The 18,792-nt window shown below is 31.0% G+C and overlaps 2 protein-coding genes across 2 annotated transcripts; both read left to right on the plus strand.

The window, feature by feature from the left end:
* On the plus strand, positions 2,891-4,885 carry LOC108661348 (glutamate receptor 1.2-like; the record flags this gene model as incomplete). The annotated part of the gene is made up of 2 exons (XM_018117457.1): positions 2,891-3,460; positions 4,452-4,885. Coding segments are annotated over exons 1-2 (729 nt in total), but the record flags the coding sequence as incomplete, so codon positions are not given.
* LOC18612606 (glutamate receptor 1.2) lies at positions 4,905-7,586 on the plus strand. The gene is made up of 4 exons (XM_018120733.1): positions 4,905-5,797; positions 6,243-6,534; positions 6,637-7,025; positions 7,114-7,586. The coding sequence occupies exons 1-4, from the start codon at positions 4,931-4,933 to the stop codon at positions 7,498-7,500; spliced, it is 1,935 nt and encodes a 644-aa protein (XP_017976222.1). The 5' UTR covers positions 4,905-4,930; the 3' UTR covers positions 7,501-7,586.

The raw sequence follows: 18,792 nt of genomic DNA on the forward strand, positions 1-18,792 counted from the left end.
ATTACACCGTACAATTAAATTCTCATTGAAATATTTCTAAATAGCCTTTCATTTTCAGTGAAAACCCCTCCTTCCCCTTCATTTCCCCCTATTCCTTAATACATGACACATTTCATACGTTCTACTGAAAAACACTCATATTCACGTTTTAGTGTTTGACTGTTAGATGGGCGTTTATTTTTTTCCGTGTTTTAAAAGTGTGGGAGGACTCAATTCGAGGCTTCTTCGGTCTTGCGAATTGATTTATTCAATCTAAACAATCTCCAAGATTAATTCTTGAAGTCTCAATTTCTACTCAGGAATACGTACCGTATATTTCTAAAATCCTAGAATAATAAACCTCTTCATCTGGCCAACAAAAAAAAATAAAAAAAAACAAAGATACATATAAAACATTTTCAAACAATTGTTTCATTGAGTGAACTTCCTCTTGAAATTTGAGATCTAGAAATCGAAAAAGAAAACAGACCTAGAAATGAACGACATAATACATTGGAGAGGTCTGAGCATTTTTGTTTTATTTGATCTTTTAAAGTCTTTTTTACGCATAAGCTTTTTGTCAATTTGTGTGAATTGATGATTTAATTATGAAAACAATTTTTGCGCAATGGTCTGTTTGTAGGCATCTGTCTGTAATAAGTCCTCTGTCTATATTTAAAGCTGAAGACTCCACGCCGTGTTAATAAATATTCAAACCATTGCATTAATTCAAATAATTTATTTGCCTTTTAAAAAAATTCTTAAAATCATTTTGTAAGGTTTTGTGAGTTTTAAGCAGGGATGAAGTCAATTTTTTTTAGTACTTTTCATAAATGAGCTTGAGACATAAAGCGTTTTTAAGAATGGTCCTCCTTATGATTTTATCTATTTTTAATCAAGAGAAAAAAAATTGAACAAAATTATCTTTAATGAAATCGACCCATTCGCTAGGCTCCGCACCTCAACCCGAAACCTATTAACGAGTCAAGTATATTTAGGTTTGTACCTCAAACTGACTCATAGTTTTTTAGCTTTCCTCACCAGACTATTCATCTTTAGAGTATTCCTTACCAGAAAGAAAAACGTTTAAGTATTTTGAGCATTTTGGAGTAGTTTTTGATACACGAAGAAAATCTATAAGCATTTTGAGCATTTTTAAATATTTTAGAGTGATTTTTAATATATGAAGAAAAACTTTCGAACATTTTAAGCATTCATATTTGTTAATTATATTGTTAAATAGAATATGGTGTATTGTTTGAAGTTGTTGATCTTGTTAAATGAAATTCAGTAGTTTTGATGATTTTTGAGAATTATGTGACTAGTTTTTAGGCATTGCGTGACTGATTTTGGATATTACGTGACTGAATTTGAGCATTATGTGATTGATTTTTGATAAAGCAATACCTAAAAATCAGTAAACTCAATTTTGAGGTTCTATGAATAAACCAATAAACTCAAGAACCTAAAACACATATTTTTTTTTTGCTAAGCCATGAAATTGTGCATTTCATAAAAGATAAGTTACAAAACTCCATAACCCTCCAAAGCAAGAGAAAATATATCCCTGTCGGGAGGTCTTGCTCACTCCCCTTATACAAAAACAAAATATACCCTATTTACAAAATATTCCTTGAACAATTTCAACTCCAAATCTCATAAAAAAAATCAAAATCCCTAACAAACATGCTTAACAATTATCCCAATCCCAAACACAACAAAACCGTGAACCACTATAAAACCCATCAAACATGTTTTAGCTGTTCTTTCTCCCTGAGCAAAATCGTTGCCTGCAAAGAGCAAAATCGTTGTTCATCGCTCTTAAGAACCCCAAGATCCACCATCTAAAAAAATAAAATAAAATAAAAACGAGCTTGATGTCATATTTGCGAATTGGATAGCGAGATAGACATATTTGAGCAGAGAGAGAAATCGAGATTTAATTTTAAAATTTTTATCTGGATGGCAGGAGAGAGAAAACTGAAACAATTTTAATTTGTCTGAAATAGTTTAAAAGGTATTATTATCAAATCATACCAAAAATAGTTAAAATTATAAAAAATAATATTTTTGAATTGGACTTATGAGGAGTGTTATTTCTTACAATTTTTTTTTTCATAAATAGTGCCGATATAAAATTATATATTACTACTGTACACAAATTTTAAACACTTAATGAGTAATTCTGTGTTAAATTTAAAAAAATACTAAAAGAAGAAAGTACAGAACCAAAAAACGAGCAGATAGAACAGTAATAAGCTATATTATATATGTTGTCCATGCATTGTATATGATTCTTTATGATATGATTAGTTCAATAATGAGTGTACTAATAGTAAAATAATTATTTAAAACTAATATTTGAGTGTAAAAGTGAAGTGGTACTTATTTAATTGTGAAAATTTTATCTTATATTTCAGTTACATCACGTGAATAAAGTATTAAGTTTTGTTCAAATGATTTAGACTCTTGAGTACTTACTCTATTTAATAATAACTATTAATTCGTGAATGTTGATTTTAAGTTTAAGTTTTATTTAATTATTTATAAGGAAAAATTTCATAAAAGAAGTGCTTTGCTACCACGGAGAGAGCCAAACCACCTGCAGTCCAAAAATTTTCATCAAGAAAGCTGGGGAAAAGTTATTCTAAATTTCCCCTCAAATTTTATTTTATTAAATTTTCCTTTATATTCTTACCCTACCCAAACACAAAAAATAACAAATCAAGAATTTTAAATTCTTTTCTCCCATATTTTTCCACAAACCGAACAGCACGTAAAAGTTTTGGGAAAAACTTCTTAAACAAATTCACCTCTCTTGGTTTACATTCATATATTTAACTAATTTTCTTCCTCATTAATACAAGGAAATCTTTTTAATTCGAATAAATAGTAAACTGTATTTTTTAATTCTGCAATAGTGACAAGCAAAAGGAGAGCAAAAGAAAAAATTCTATGTCATGACTCATTCTAACATCAAGACCTTGACAGTGTTGTAATGATACCGTCGTGAAAATTTCTTTGCATTTCCCCCAAAGGTTGACTAATTAGCAGTCAGCAGTTTTCCAGTCAGCTTTTAGGAAAGTCCAATTTTAACCGCGGCCAATATTATCTATATAAGAGCATGCAAAGATCATGAAACTGGAGAGTTAATCACAAAAGAAAATAGAAAGGTCTTGTATTCATATGGAGATGAAGAGGAAGAACCAAAATTTGCTTTTATTTGTCATCATCTATCTAACCATCTGTCTTGAAAACTTGAGTGCCAAACCAGTACTTACTAACAAGACGGGAAATGAAATGGTTTATGAGGTTCATGTCGGAGTCATCCTCGATATGGGGTCGTTGGAGGGAAAAATTCTTCAAAGTTGCATTTCCATGGCAATTTCTGACTTTTACAGTGGGCATCATTACTATAAAACAAGGCTAGTTCTCCACACAAGGGACTCCAAGGGAGAAACTCTCAACGCTCTCTCAGCAGGTAAGTTTTCTTGAGTTATTTACATATGGTGCGACATTTAATGTTTTGTCATTTTTATGATCTTCTTGCATCCAACAGTTGACCAATGAGTGCTGTGAGGAGTACCTTTTCCGCTACTCAGTTTTTTTGTTCGCCAATCACTAATGGTTGAAAAAGTCAATAAAAATTACAAAAAAAATTATTTTTTTTGCCCTCTTTCCCTTAATTGTGATAGTTTTTATAATATATCTCAATTTTCCTAGATCTAAAATCATTAACTTGTAAAAAAATACTTGTTTCTTTCAAGCATTTTATTTCCAAAAAAATTTAACCAACCTATGTTTAGTTGTTGGGTGGGCTCAAGCACTTGAAACGAAAACAAGCGATGGCTAAGTGGTGAAAGAAATGGTGCCCCAAATGATAGTCTAAAAGATTTTGTTATGTGGTCCTTTTCGTGCAAAATTTATTTCTAGCACCTGGCTTCTATTGATGCTTGATAACCTTGGATGCCTTTGTTTTTTTTTGGAATACATCACATAGGCTTTGAGATCCTCAACGATGGATTACATAAAACTCATGACCTGGAACCCAGAAAATGAGTACAAATATGAATTTAATAAATGTGGTAGAAAATATTTCGTTTTTGCTCTTGAGATTGAATTCTCATTCTGAATTACAGATACGGTTTAACCGAACCGCACTCTTTCCCATACTAATCTACAAACATCTTGCAATTGTATTGATGTGTCGATTGAATTCTGGGGCTGAGTTGTTTATGGTTGGGCTGTACCGGGTACAGTGTTATGGAATTTTTTGCTGGGCCTAAGGGAAATTGTATGTATTTTGTGCTGGTATACCTCTGTTATCTTTTGTAAGGGGCATAGCCTTGCAAAATCCTTTGAAAAGAGGTGATCAGTGGTTCCCTATTTTGATCAATGCATTATGAAATTTCAAAAAAAAAAAATGATTGTGAAATTATAACTCAGAATCCATTGCAATTTGCAAAATACAGCTCTTAATCTCTTGGAAGATGCCAAAGTGGGAGCAATCCTTGGTGCACAAACATCATGGGAAGCAAAGTTTCTGGCTGAGTTTGGGGACAAGTATAAAATCCCAGTGATTTCATTTTCCACACCTAGTTCCTTTCCGATCTCAACCAGGTCTCCTTACTTTGTTCAAATTGCACATGACCAAACCTCACAAGTTAAAGGTGTCGCAGCTCTTATTGAAATATACAAATGGAGGAATGTCATCCTTATCCATGAGGAGAACGATGGCCTGAATCTTGATGATACCATATCTTACATGGCTGCTTTCTTTGAAGAGAAAAACATACGCATTGCATTTATGAGTGCAATTGCTGCATCATCTGAAGATGATCAAATCATTGAACAACTTCATGAGCTCAGGACATTGCAAACTACAGTATTCATTGTGCATTTGTCTTATTTTCTTACATCTCGCCTTTTCATAAATGCAAAAAGATTGGGAATGATGAGCGAGGGGTATGCTTGGATTGTGACTTCTAAGGGCATGAATCATTGGCATTTAAGAGACTCATCTATCGTTGAGTCAATGCAAGGCGTCCTTGGTTTTAGGTCTTATACTCCAGCATCGGAAGAGCTGCACAATTTTACTTCAAGATTAAGAACAAAATTTTTTACTGAGGGGCCCCTTGAGATTCAAGACATGCAGTTAAATATACTTGGTTTATTGGCCTACGATGTTGCCTGGAGTCTAAAAAGTGCAGCCGAAAGGGTAGCGGTGAAAGTTTCCTTTAACAGCAATCTAGATGCTCGTTCAAACTCAATGGATTTAGATATCTATAGAACATCAATGTATGGTTCAATGCTTCTCCAAGAGATACTGCGCAGTAACTTTAAGGGTTTAAGTGGTGAATTTCGATTCATCAATGGGAAGTTAATCTCAAATGCATTTGAGATAGTTAATGTGATAAGTAATGGGGAAAAAAGAGTTGGATTTTGTACTTCCACTGGCAAAATCACAAGGGAAATATACGAATCCAATCATAGAAGACAGCTGCCTTTCACCAACAATCTTGAATCGATAATCTGGCCCGGTGGGTCTTCTACCATTCCACAAGGTCGGATGTTGCAAACGAGTGGTAAAATCCTTAAAATTGGTGTGCCTTTACAAGTAGGGTATCCGCAATTGGTGGAGGTGAAACGTGATCCTCGCACCAATGCTACAACGTTCACTGGTTTCTGTATAGATGTTTTCAAAGCTGCCCTGGAGGGTTTAGACTATCAACTGCCATATCAATTCATCGCTTTCGAGGATCCTAACGGAAAGAGAGCTGGAACTTACAATGAGCTCATTTACCAAGTTTATCTCCAGGTATGGCATTTACCTTCAAGCTAATAAACATTTTCAAAAAATAAATAAATAATTTAGAGTATTAGTCCATAACATTTTCGTAATATTTTATATGATATCCCCCCCACTAACATGTTAAAAATATAAGCACAATTTGTCACCTATATACCCACTTAATTGCCAGCAAATTCTATCCATACTAATGAAATGTTACCAATGAATGTATAAGAACAAATCCTAAAATTCATGGATAAATAATTGAGTTTTAAATCACGATTAAACATTAATTATTACTAAATATTTATGAAATAACGGTGCAATTTACTAAAACATATATATAATAAATAAGCTCTAGATAAAAAACAATCTCCTAGGTGACTGTTTTTTGTTTTATTATTATTATCAAATTTTGACCGACAGTTTTATCTCCCCTTGCATGTCATGTTGCGGTCGGATAACCAAATAGAAATTTGACGCTGTTGTCTGGGACACAACGATCACAGCAAATAGATCCTTGTATGTAGATTTCACGACGCCATACACTGACATTGGCATCGGAATTGTGGCCCCAACCGAGAATAAAGACATGTGGATTTTCTTCAAACCACTTGCGCCAAAACTTTGGCTAACAATTGTTGGTTTTCACATCATAACCGGATTTCTCATTTGGCTAATTGAAAGTCAAAGTCCTCGTCCTAGCGCTGAAAGCTTACCGTCCCAACGAAATGGGTTCCCCTTCTCAATCCTAGTTGGTCGTTGTAAGCGCCTTTCTCTTTCTGAATCAAAATATATGAGATATGCTATATGTATCACAAATAAAGGGTTAAAGGATTAATTTGTTTGTCCACTTAACATTTCAGGGGAACAGTTGAGAAACAACTGGTCAACATTTTTAGCTGTTGTTTCGCTGTTCGTAATGTTTATATTAAGTTCCAGCTACACTGCCACGCTGGCTTCAATGATGACGGTCCAGCATATTGAATTGAACTCCAAGAGAAGTTACATTGGATACCATGTGAGTTCAAATATCACGAAAGGAGTTTTGATCAACAACCTAAATTTTGAAGACGATAGCCTTAAGCCATTTAATTCTATAAAAGAATTTGCTAATGCATTATCAAAAGGAAGCAAAAATGGTGGCGTCTCCGCTATCCTTGATGAGTTGCCATACATCAAGATATTTCTTGCAGAGCATTCTGCCGATTATTCCTTGCTCAAATCCTTGTCTACCACTAATGGTTTTGGCTTCGTGAGTATATCAATATATCCCTTCATAATTACAATGAGAATATTGCTTTTTTATGTTTAATTTCTAATATTGTTGTCAATTTGGTCAGGTTCTTCCTAAAGGTTCACCACTGGTTCCTGACATATCGAAGGAAATTGCAAGGCTGAGGGAAAGCGGGAGGCTTAATATGTTGGAAAATACATGGTTTAAAAGCAAAGCATCACTGACATCTGGGGATAGTGCAGGCAATGTGAGGCCTCTTACACCTACTAACTTTGGCGGGTTGTTTCTTATCAGCGGAATTCTTTCAGTTGTAGCATTTCTCATATTTCAAATACCTTTGCTCAACAAATATTGGCTTGCTGTGAGAAATTGGATGATAAACTCCGTCAATGTATGGAGGCAAGTTCATCAGTTTGGAAAAGAGAATTTCTCCATAAATATTTTTAGAAGGATTAGGACGGCAAATTCTGCTGCAACGCATCCGCAGGTGTAAATGATTTAACTTCAGCAGAGACCGCTGTTAGGACATCTTATTTCCTTTTTTCTTTTTTCTAATTCTTTAAACATTTTTTTTTATTTCTTGGCTTGGTTTTGATTTATGTTACATGTTTAAATATCATAATATATTTTTATTATCCATAAGATTTGTGTTACATGTTTAAATATTATAATACATTTTTATTATCCATGAAGAGACAATTAAACGGTTAGAATTTGATATTTTAATTTTAGAAGTTGGATTTGAATCTGTGATATAATAACTCAATATTTTTTCTTTTAGAAAGCAGGATTAAAAAGGTCATAAATTGTCATTTAGGATTGCAAGAAATCATAGCGGAAAGTGGAGTGACCAATCCGCTTGATTCGAATAAAATGGAGCTATAGGATTCAATTCATGAGTTACAGACGGTCCCAAACTCTTAGGCCCCATTTGACATATCCGTGGGATTTGATTCTAATGAAATGAAGCAACGATGGTAGTGAAATTGATGACAAGATTAAAAGTTGCAGCGATAAAATTGAAATTAACGACGAGAAAAAATAACATAATTACATTGTGAGAAGAGAAATGATTATAGTAAAATTTTTATAAATTAATAATCTCAATTAAATAATAGTTTTTATCGATTGTAATAAATGAATAATTTATTAATTTAGAAGGTAATATATTTTTAAAAAATTACATAGTCCCACTTGATATTTAAATTAATAATCTCCTTAAATATATCAAAAGTATATATATAAATAACTATGATTCATTTAATTATACAAAATTAAAAAGCTTTGGGATAATGTTTGTGTATTGCAAGAAAAAATTATACAATGTGATTGTTGCTTTAAGTGCATCTTTGCACAAGACAAGCTCCAACATAGAATTATCGTTTTCAACTTCATCTCCTTTGTCATTTCCTATGATATTCTCAATAATTTACTCGTCACGAATAATGATAATTAGTAATTCGGTAAATAGTTAATATTTGTCTAATCACAATACACAATATATGTATTCAAGTTCAATGTTTAGGAAAAAAATAAAAAATATCTTGATAAATTAATTTTTTATTAATTAATGTATAAATTAATAAATTATTAATTTATCGATCCAATAATATCTCGATTAATTAATAAATTTTCATGGTCCCAAAGTGTTAGGCATCCGGTTTGTTTTTTTGAAATATAAATTGCATTATTTTTAACATAAGTGCATCGTACTACATAAAACCTTCCGTATCGTTTGCTTGTTCTCTTCCTATGTTCACTCATTGGGTTCACACTCATTCTTTTCAACTTCATGTTTTGGTTTTCAAATCCGGAGGAAGTTGGATCCTAAGTTAAGGTACTCCCTCATACTCATCTTTCAGTCGGTTTGCCCTGACACTCAATGATAGTACCCATATTCAGAGTCACTCCGTTGGTAGTCAAGGGTCTTTTGCATGTGTGTATAGTTATTTTAATGTAAATTATGAGACTTGTTGTAAACACTGTATGTTTAGTTTGAACAATAATGTCGTCATAGGTTGGCAAGTGATAAAACTATTTTGAGGATGGTATATGCTTGGTTGCATGATTTATTTTCGAAGAAATTATTATTGGAGATTACGAATTATGGATATGAAAGAAAGAGGGGTGATAGATGGACTAATAGATAGGTTTTCATAGAGAGGCTTGCTTAGGCCTAGTAGGCTATGCCTATTGGGCCCATGCGCCGGTCATAGCCTGAGATTGGTCTGTGACAATATGTCATGATCAAACTTGACAATCAAATTCATATTCAAATGCATAGCTCAAGTCAAGTTTTAGACTTTAAACATTAAGGTTAAGCAAAACTAAATATTATGTAAGCATGTGACTTGACCAAATACAATGGATGAACTAAAATTAATTTTCATGAACTTCAATGGGTTCATCATAACCAATTCGATATGCATAATCAATTAATCAATTCTGAAATAATCAATTAAGCACATTCATAAAGCATATTCCAAGAACTGATTTTACACTAAGCATTTTAACATTTAAATTTCTTAAGAAATGATGTTATCTATGCAAGCACATGAGTAATAATAACATCAACAAATTCAAACGTTTACTCATGCATTTATTTTCATCAAGAACAAGTCATAATAGCATTTTTAACACAAGGCACACTTGTTTAAGTTTTACATCATTAAAATCATTGTTACCTTAAGAATATCAAACATTGATGGAATGTTTGTTCATTTGCTTGAAAATTTTCATCAATGCCAAATTATAATGCTCAAGATCACACTTAAGAAAATTCTTTCAATAAATTTGACAAAGCATGAGAAAATCACCAATGACTAGGAAATTTATATGCATGTATCAAAAACAATTTGTTCAACCAAGCTATATCATCAAAATCAAGAATAAACCAAATTCATTTAAATGAAATCAAGGAGATTTTGCAAGAAAATCATTTGACAAAAATTTAATTTCTCTTTTCAAAAACTTTGTACTTGAAACATATAAGATTTGAGTTTGACATGCTTGGTGTAAAATCATGAGCTCAAAGTCATTCAACCTCATTCAATTATGCTCTAAATGATTTATGAAATGTGTAATAAGCATAATGAATCATGTTTAAGCATGTTAAGGGTCATTTTCAATTACTCATCAATTATGTATCAAAAATGCCCTTATGATCATTCAAGCTTGCAAGCAATCATGAACATCCAAAAAGAGCAAGTCAAAAATTATTTTCATCATGATGCAAACTTGTTCAAATCATAAATCACTATAGGCTCTAAGATGGCAAGCATTTCTCATATGAATTCAAGTAGTCAATTAATGTAAGGCTCATCATTAACCAATTTGAACTATTCAAGGAATTTCTAAATCTCAATATTGTTCAAATCATTAATTTATCATAGACTTAAGGAAATAAAAGAATCAACTTTGAAAGTTCACTTTTCCTGGTTTGGATTATTATATTGAATGACAATGTAACTGATCAAATGTGCTCATATGCTATCAAATCTTTCATGCTCAAGATTATGTTCAAAACCATTTAAAAAAAAAACAATTATATGAAATCGATTTCACTAAACATGAGGAACTTTTATCAAAACAATATTCACAATCAAGTAAAATCAATAAGGAAAATGATGATATATTAAAGTTTAAATATAAGTGCATAGTTTTAGTCTCATAGGTTCATACTTTCTTCAAGATTATGTGATTTGTAACATTTATATCATTTCAATCAATTTTCATAATCAAGGTTTGTCAAAAAAAAACTTAAGGAAGAATTATGCACTCAATATTCAAAGCAAGAATAAACAACAAAACATTTTCAATCAAAAATGCAAAAAACTTTTAGAAAACAAACTAAATCAAATTATTCCTCCTTGTTCTAGCACACTTGCCCTTTGGAGATGAGGATCTTTACTTAAAGGCGGTTATACCTATAAAAGTAAGACCAAGCTCTGATACAAATTATTATAAGTGTTAGCTCAATGAACAAGTGATAAGAATGTCCAAGATAGGCTAGAATTGGACTTTTAAAAATTTTGGAGAATTAAAAACAAGATGCTATAGTCGATTATGGTTGTGATCCTATAAACCGACTAACTTCAATGCCTTTCAATAAATTTTGTAGTCGACTATAAAAACTTAAGGATTGATCTTAGACCAAAAAACTCATTTTGAAACTTGTAAGAGAAATTTCAACAAAAACCTTAATGTTCATGCAAGTTTTAATCAAATCTACTCAACCAAACATAGGCAAATGATCACTTGAAATACTTAAAAAGTTCTTCAAATGTAAACCAAATAAAGGCAACTTAAAAAAAATATCTCAAGAAATATTTTCAACTAAAATTAGGTAAGTGATGATGGTAGAAAAGATTTGACAAAATAACAACCAAGATGTGAAAAGTATGAATCAAACGACAAGCACTTTATTAAGTGGCTTCTCTTGAAATGAAATATGGCTAAACAAAACAATGATAAAATGATGACATTAGGTAAAAATCAAAACTTCTTCAAAATGATTTTCTACTTGTGTTAAAATCAAAGCAAATGATTTTTCTAAAATAAAGTTTCAATAATAAATTACAAAGCATAAAAGTAAATCAAGACACAGAGATTTATAATGGTTTAGCTTTTCAAGTGCCTACATCCACTCCCTTGGTTCTCCAAGGAATTTTCAATCCACTAAAAAGATTCTTGCTTTTTAACAAGAAACGATAACCGCTACAATAACTTTTAACGGGTTCAACCAAAAACCCATGGTTTTAACGGGTTCACCACAAACCCAAGGGTTTAACGGGTTCACCACAAAGTCATGGATTTTAACGGGATCACCACAAAGCCATACTAACTTTTCAATGCTAAGTTAGAATCTTTACAAAGGTAGCAATAGTGCCTCTAAGAGGTGGATTTTGCTAGTTTGGAATAATAGAGAAAGAATGCCTAACATTGGGTAAAAAGATAAGATGTAGAGATGGAAGTGAAAGCACAAAGAAATTTTAGCTCAATGAGGCTTGAATTCTTTCATTTTCTTTCAAGACTTTGATCCTAAAGAGTTTGGCATTTTTCTTTCTTCTTCCTTAACTTGAAATGTTTCCAAATGGTCCTTTTTATAGTTTAAGAGTTTTAGAGCCGTTGGACGTGATTAAGGCAAGAAACTAGTTATTTTCCTTTTGAATTTTGTGTCTAACGGTCATTTATAGTCGAGTATCAAAGTTCTCTAGTTAATCCACTTTTAAAAAGCTTGTATTTTTTAAGGCTGGTTTGGTGTAGTCAACTACGGCTTCTTTATAGTCAACTATGTCTATGTAGAGTCAACTTTTTCATGCTTTTGAATTATCAAGGTTAACTATAGGAGTTACAGGGTCGACTATGGCTATGTATTTTTCAAGTTTCCTTGTTCGATCTTGCCCATTCCGCCATAGGATCGACTTGCCTTGCTCTAAGATCGATTTGAGCTTTGTTTCTGCAATATTCCTTGACATTTTGGCACTCAACTTCAACTACTTCTTCCTTGTGATCAAGTTTTGGGTTGAGAATGAACTTCTTGGCATGAGATAACCTTGGCGATCTTTGAATGCTTTGAGATAAACTTCATCATTTGAGAACCTATCTTGCAACTTCAACATGTCAAAGATAAATGTTAAAGGGATCATAAATAGAAAATTTTTAAGTAAATTTAACACTCATACAATCACGTCATTCAAGCTTGTAGACATTTATAGAATAAGTGTGTGATAATTCAATAACTTCAAAACTTCATACAACTAAAACAATCAAGCTTGTAATCATGTAAGAACAAATGTATGAAAGCTAAATCATTTCAAAAATTTATCAAGGATCATTCAAATATTGTTGAAGCAAATTTTGTCATAATCAAAACTATAATAATCTTAAAGCAAATATAAAAGTTTTACTGTATTAAGAATATTAGACTACTGTTCGTTATAAAGTAATTTTTAATATATTCTACATTTAAAGCTAATGAAATTGACAAGATTAATAAAAATTATTTTTAGATTAAATAGTTGTAATTCTCAAGAGCTAATAAAAAAGACAAAAAAATGAATTGAAACGCACACAAGAAAGCTATTTAAAAAATAGGTACAAAAAGGAAAAAAAAGTGAAGGAAAGGCCTTTGTGATAAATCCCAAATTACTTGAAAATAGAGCACCTCAAGTTCTATAAAATGGTAGGAAGAGGGATTGATATGTTTTTGTTGTTCCCTTATCAGACATTAGTTAGACCGTTAAAATAATGGTTTTTTTTTATAAAATATTTCATCAATTAAAGTCAAATTTCAATGGACATATTCTTTTTCAACAGAACTTTTAACTAAAAAATTATGTTAGATATTCCTAAGTTGGTCATGTTATTTCGTCAGAAAAGAAAATTCTGTTGGTAATAGTTAAACCATTATCGAAGAATATTTCTATTGGTAATAATTTAAAAATCTATTCATAATAATTTTTTACATTATTAAATTTTATAAAATAGTTTGTAATTTTTGTCAAAAATCAGTTGGTGATAGTCAAAAGTGACTTTTTTAATTTTATATTATTTTTCTTATTTTCTTTAATTTTTATATTTACTTTTAAACTAATCATATGAAAATTAAAATACACCTAAATAGCAAAAAATAAAATACTAAATTTTTATTGATCAAAAAGTAATATTTTACAAATATGTTCATGATTTCAATTTCATTAGTTTCTTTGTTTTAGATTTGATTGGTCACCTCTAATGTGATTCTAAACTTAACTTCCTTTTCAATTTAAAAGGAAAGGGTTTAGTCTAGAAAATGGATTTGGATTCCAAAGTATAGTTACGTCCAAAAAAGGTATTAGCACCTTTGAGATGTGAGTTTGAAAAACGATACCAATTAATCATATATTATCTTAATTTTATCCACGATAACTAACCCTTGACTTTATATTTAATTTTATTTCTCTTAATTATCATTTTTTTCTTCTCGTTCCTTTTCTTTCATCCTATCTTTTTTTTTTTTACCTATTATTGAATATTGGATACTTTTCTTGAGTTTTTCCAACACTTTTGGTAAAGCTAAGGAGTCACTCACCTCAATAGGATTGGTATATTATGGAAAGGTTTAGATTAAATCTTCTATTCTTTTTGTTTCTCTTTGTTCTTTTCTTTCACCTTTTTTTTAATGAATTTTGTTATATATTTTATTTTTTCCCTTTTTATTATTTCTTTTTTCTTAAGAATTAATGAAAACCCTTGATAGAATTTTAAAAAGATTTCTCACATATGAATTTTTAGGAAAATTGTCACTTTCAACTTTCTTATAATCCCATCATTGGTTGATTTTCATTTGCTCGTAATTTTTTATATCTTTTATCTTTTTCTTTTTCTTTTTATTCTTTTTATTTTTCCTTAATATTAAATGAAAACCCTTGATATTGAAAAATTTTCTAAGTTTTTCAACATTTTTAATAGAATTTTAAAAATTTTCCTCATTGAAAAATATTCAAGAAAATTGTCACTTACAACTTTTTTAAAATGGTGTGGTGGGGACAAGCTAAACAACCTAATAATTTGTTAATGAATAATCTTGTGAAGTTTCCTAAGTTGGGGGTTATATCAAAGGAAGGAAAAAAGAAGAAACAGATTGTTGGATAGCAAAAACCTCAAAAAAAGTGTTTAAAATTTAATGTGGATGGTGCTTCTTGAGGAAATCTAGGAAAAGTAAGAGTTTGTGGTATCTTACGAGACAATAAGGGTGATAATGTAGCTTTATTTTCCAAGGCCATAAAGATAGCTGATTTGATATAATATAACTACTTGCTGTGAAGGAAGCTTTTACCTTTTATGCAACATCTCGATGGGTAAATACACATAAAATGATTGTTGAAAGTGACTCATGTAATGTAATTAAATGGGTGCATGATTCTAGTAATGTTCCTTACTAGTGGCTGTGAAGGAAGCTTTTATCTTTTATGCAACATCTCGATGGGCAAATACACATAAATTGATTGTTGAAAGTTACTCATGTAATGTTGTTAAATGGGTGCACGATTCCAGTAATGTTCCTTAGAGAATGAGGAGTATTATTATACAAATTTACAAGATAAGCGAAAAACTATTAAATTGAGAAATTGATCATATATCCATATATGCAAATGAAGCTGCAGACCAGCTTGCTAAGGAATGAGTGATGAGGGCACAAGATTCATATTAGGTTTAGGCTAGAATTGGAATGTAGAAGGTCAAGATGCGACAAGTAATGGGGTAAATAACTGATGTTGGATATGATTTAAAATTGGAAAAGTAGATTTCAAGATTTAGATATGTCTGGATTGGGTAGTTTTAAGGGAAAGTTATGATCTATGTCAATAGAGGTTCTGCTAACCTTTATTTTTCTGGTTACAAAAGTGTGTTAGGCATTAGTTGATTTTTTGTAAAGGTGTGCTGATACTGTTATACATATCATTAATTGTGTGGTAGTTTGTTAGCTAGCTGCAATGAAATTGCACAATAAGGATATATAAATAAAATATGCTTTTAAGACAAAACTCTTCGTTATGAATATGTGTGAAGATCCATTATATTTCATAACATCCAATGTATCTCCCCATATCCAATGTACATATTTATGTTGGTACATCCCTATCTCTTGGTTTCATTCAATTTATGTGCATTCCTTTCTACTAAATTCATCTCCTTTATTTATGTAAATTCATTCCCCTCCATCTATCTGTGCTTATAAATAAAGGCATTGTAGTTGATGGTAGATATATTGGAACAAGAAATAAAATAAAAGATCTTCTTACATTACTACTACTTCTCTCTAATATTCTCTTTCAAAGTTATATTCCACAACACGTTATCAGCATAAGGCTTTAACCAACTGTGAAATTGTCAATACAAGAGCAAATGAGAATCATGGAGAAAAGAGAAGATGTTTGTTTGCTTGATAGTGCAACAACACATACCATACATTGTGGCAAGCACTTTCTCGAGTGTGACATTGTGTAAGGCAAATGTGCATACAATATCAAGTCTCGTTGGGATTACTAATGGCTCCAAAAATGCCATAATTGTTCTGCCAAATGGCACTACCTTGCATATCGAGGATGCATTGCTAAGCAGTAGATCAAAAAGGAATCTACTTAGCTTCAAAGATATACATCGTAATGGATACCATCTTGAGACAATTTATAAGCAAAATAAGGAATGTCTTTGCATCATTTCTTATAAAATGGGCTAGAAAACCATCCATGAGAATCTGGAAGCTTCAACTATAGGATTGTATTGTGTCACTGTTAGAGCTATTGAATTCTACGCTACCATGTCTTCCATTATCTCTGAGGAACCATGTGGTATCAACGCTTAAGCGAGTACCTAATTAAGGAAAGGTACAAAAATGATCCTATCGACCCATGTGTGTTTATTAAGAAATTAAAAACCAGATTTGCAATAATAGCAGTTTATGTCAACAATATGAATTTTATGAGAACTTGAGAAGAGTTATTTAAAACTACTGAATATTTGAAAAGGGAGTTTGAGGTTAAAGATTTAGGTAAAGCCAAACTTTGTCTTAGTCTAGAGCTTGAGCATAAAGCAAATGGCATACTTGTCTATTAGTCAACATACATAGAGTGATTGCTTCGGCATTTTAACATGGATAAGGCTCACCCATTGAGCACCTTTATGGTTTTAAGGTCTCTTGATCCCCAAAAAGACCCGTTTTGTCCTAAAAAACCTAATGAGGAGATGCTTGGCCTTAAAGTACCATATGTCATTGCAATTGGGGCTTAAATGTACTTGGCATAATGTACGAGATCAGATTTTACTTTTACGATAAATTTATTAGCACATTTAAATTTTGAGGCAACTTGGAAACACTAGAATGGAATAAAACATATCTTCCATTATCTCCGAGGAACCATAGATTTAAGATTATATTATTTCAAGGATTCCATTAACCCTAGTTCATTTGGCTACGTTAATGTAGGATATAAATCTTATTCGCACAAGGCTCATTCTCAAACTAGTTATTTATTTTGCTATAATGGCACCGCCATTTCTTGACGCTCTACTAAGCAAATGCTAGTAGCTATATTCCTTAACCACTATGAGATTATCGCTCTATATGAAGCTAGAAGAAAGTGTGTTTGGTTGAGATTCGTTACAATGCAAATTCATAATTCTTGTTGTTTAACACTAGTTACAAATTCTCCCACTGTAATTTATAAAGATAATGCTACTTGTGTTGCACAAGTTAAGGGAGGATATATTAAAAGTGATAGGATCAAGCATATATCGTCGAAATTTTTCTACACTCGCAAACTCCAGGAAAGTTGACATTAAACAGATTTACTCCACCAATAATCTTCCAGATTTTTTTACCAAATCATTACCAATGTCTACATTTGAGAAATTAGTATATGGCATTAGAATGTAGCCAGTTAATAAGATGCAAGATTGATTTGACCCTAAAGTGGCAAAGTATCAAATGCTCTAAAAATGGTAGACCCCAAAAGTGGAAATATGGCTTAATTGATGGGGAGTAATTATGGACTACGCACTATACTTTTTTTTATAATCGATTTTTGTCCCACTAGGTTTCTCCGACTTAAGGTTTTTAATGAGGCAGTTCAAAAGTGGCGACATGGCTTAATTGAGGGGGAGTAATTATGGACTATGCATTACACTCTTTTTTCCTTCTTACCAGTTTTTGTCCCATTAGGTTTTTCCGGCTTAATGTTTTTAGTGAGGTAGTACAATGGACATTCAAGAGGGAGTGTTATAAATATATGTGAATATCCATTGCATTTTATAACATTGAATATATCTCCCCATATCCTATGTATATAATTATGTTCGTATATTTCATGCAGTGTATGTACATTTATATCTATTAAGTTCGTTCCCTCTATTTAGATAAATTCATTTCCCCTCCATCTATTTGTGCCTATAAATAAAGGCATTGTAGTTGGTGGTAAATATACTAGAACAAAAAATGAAATAGAAGATTTTCTTACATTCTTACTACTTCTCTATAATATTCTCTTTCGAAGTTATATTTCACAACACTATTTTAAAATTAAATCATTGGTTGATTTGTGTTACTTGAATAATTAAAATTAAATGCATATGGTGCAAGCAAATAAATATCACGATGCAATTTGCAAGTTACTAACAATTTTAAATACTACATATTCATTATTTTGTATATGCTTTTGTAATTATTTAGAAATAACTCTCTTTGAAAAAAATAATTTTTGGATTCCCCAAACACTTTTTGTAAGGTCTCATAATTTTTTCTACTTAGGAAAATTTAAGAAAATTACCACATAAAACTTTCCTAAAATTCACTTTTAAGAGATTTTTATAAATAATAATTATTTTTTATTATTAAATTTATTTAATTAAGAATTTAATTGTATCATTTATATTGTTTTTTTACTTACTATTTTTTAACAATTTCATATATTTAAATTTTTATATAAATAATAAGGAAATTAAATAAGTTACGAACAATGGGCTAGGACAACATACCTTAATTAGGCTTAGCCCAAATCTAATGAGTCTAAGGTTTTTTAGGCTTTGTTGGGCCAAATTCCTGATAAGGTTGAATTAGTTAAAGCCTAATTCTTTATTTTTCTCTTTTTTTTTTCTCATTAACAAATCTACACTATTTTAACACCTCAATTAACTTTAAGTATAAAGTTCCTTTTTCCATTCTTTTCTTCCTTTTTTCTCCTTAACTCAATGTCATATCCTAATTTTTGGATCATAATTGATGCAAAGGCCTAATGGGAATAAC

The sequence above is a fragment of the Theobroma cacao genome, chromosome 1, assembly GCF_000208745.1.
Source record: "Theobroma cacao cultivar B97-61/B2 chromosome 1, Criollo_cocoa_genome_V2, whole genome shotgun sequence".
Lineage (NCBI taxonomy): Eukaryota > Viridiplantae > Streptophyta > Magnoliopsida > Malvales > Malvaceae > Theobroma > Theobroma cacao.

Coding starts and splice junctions, on each gene's coding strand:
- LOC18612606 (XM_018120733.1), top strand. CDS start 4,931: ATGATGAGCGAGGGGTATGCTTGGATTGTGACTTCTAAGGGCATGAAT. Junction 5,798..6,242: donor TTTACCAAGTTTATCTCCAG/GTATGGCATTTA, acceptor ATAACCAAATAG/AAATTTGACGCTGTTGTCTG. Junction 6,535..6,636: donor CTCAATCCTAGTTGGTCGTT/GTAAGCGCCTTT, acceptor TTAACATTTCAG/GGGAACAGTTGAGAAACAAC.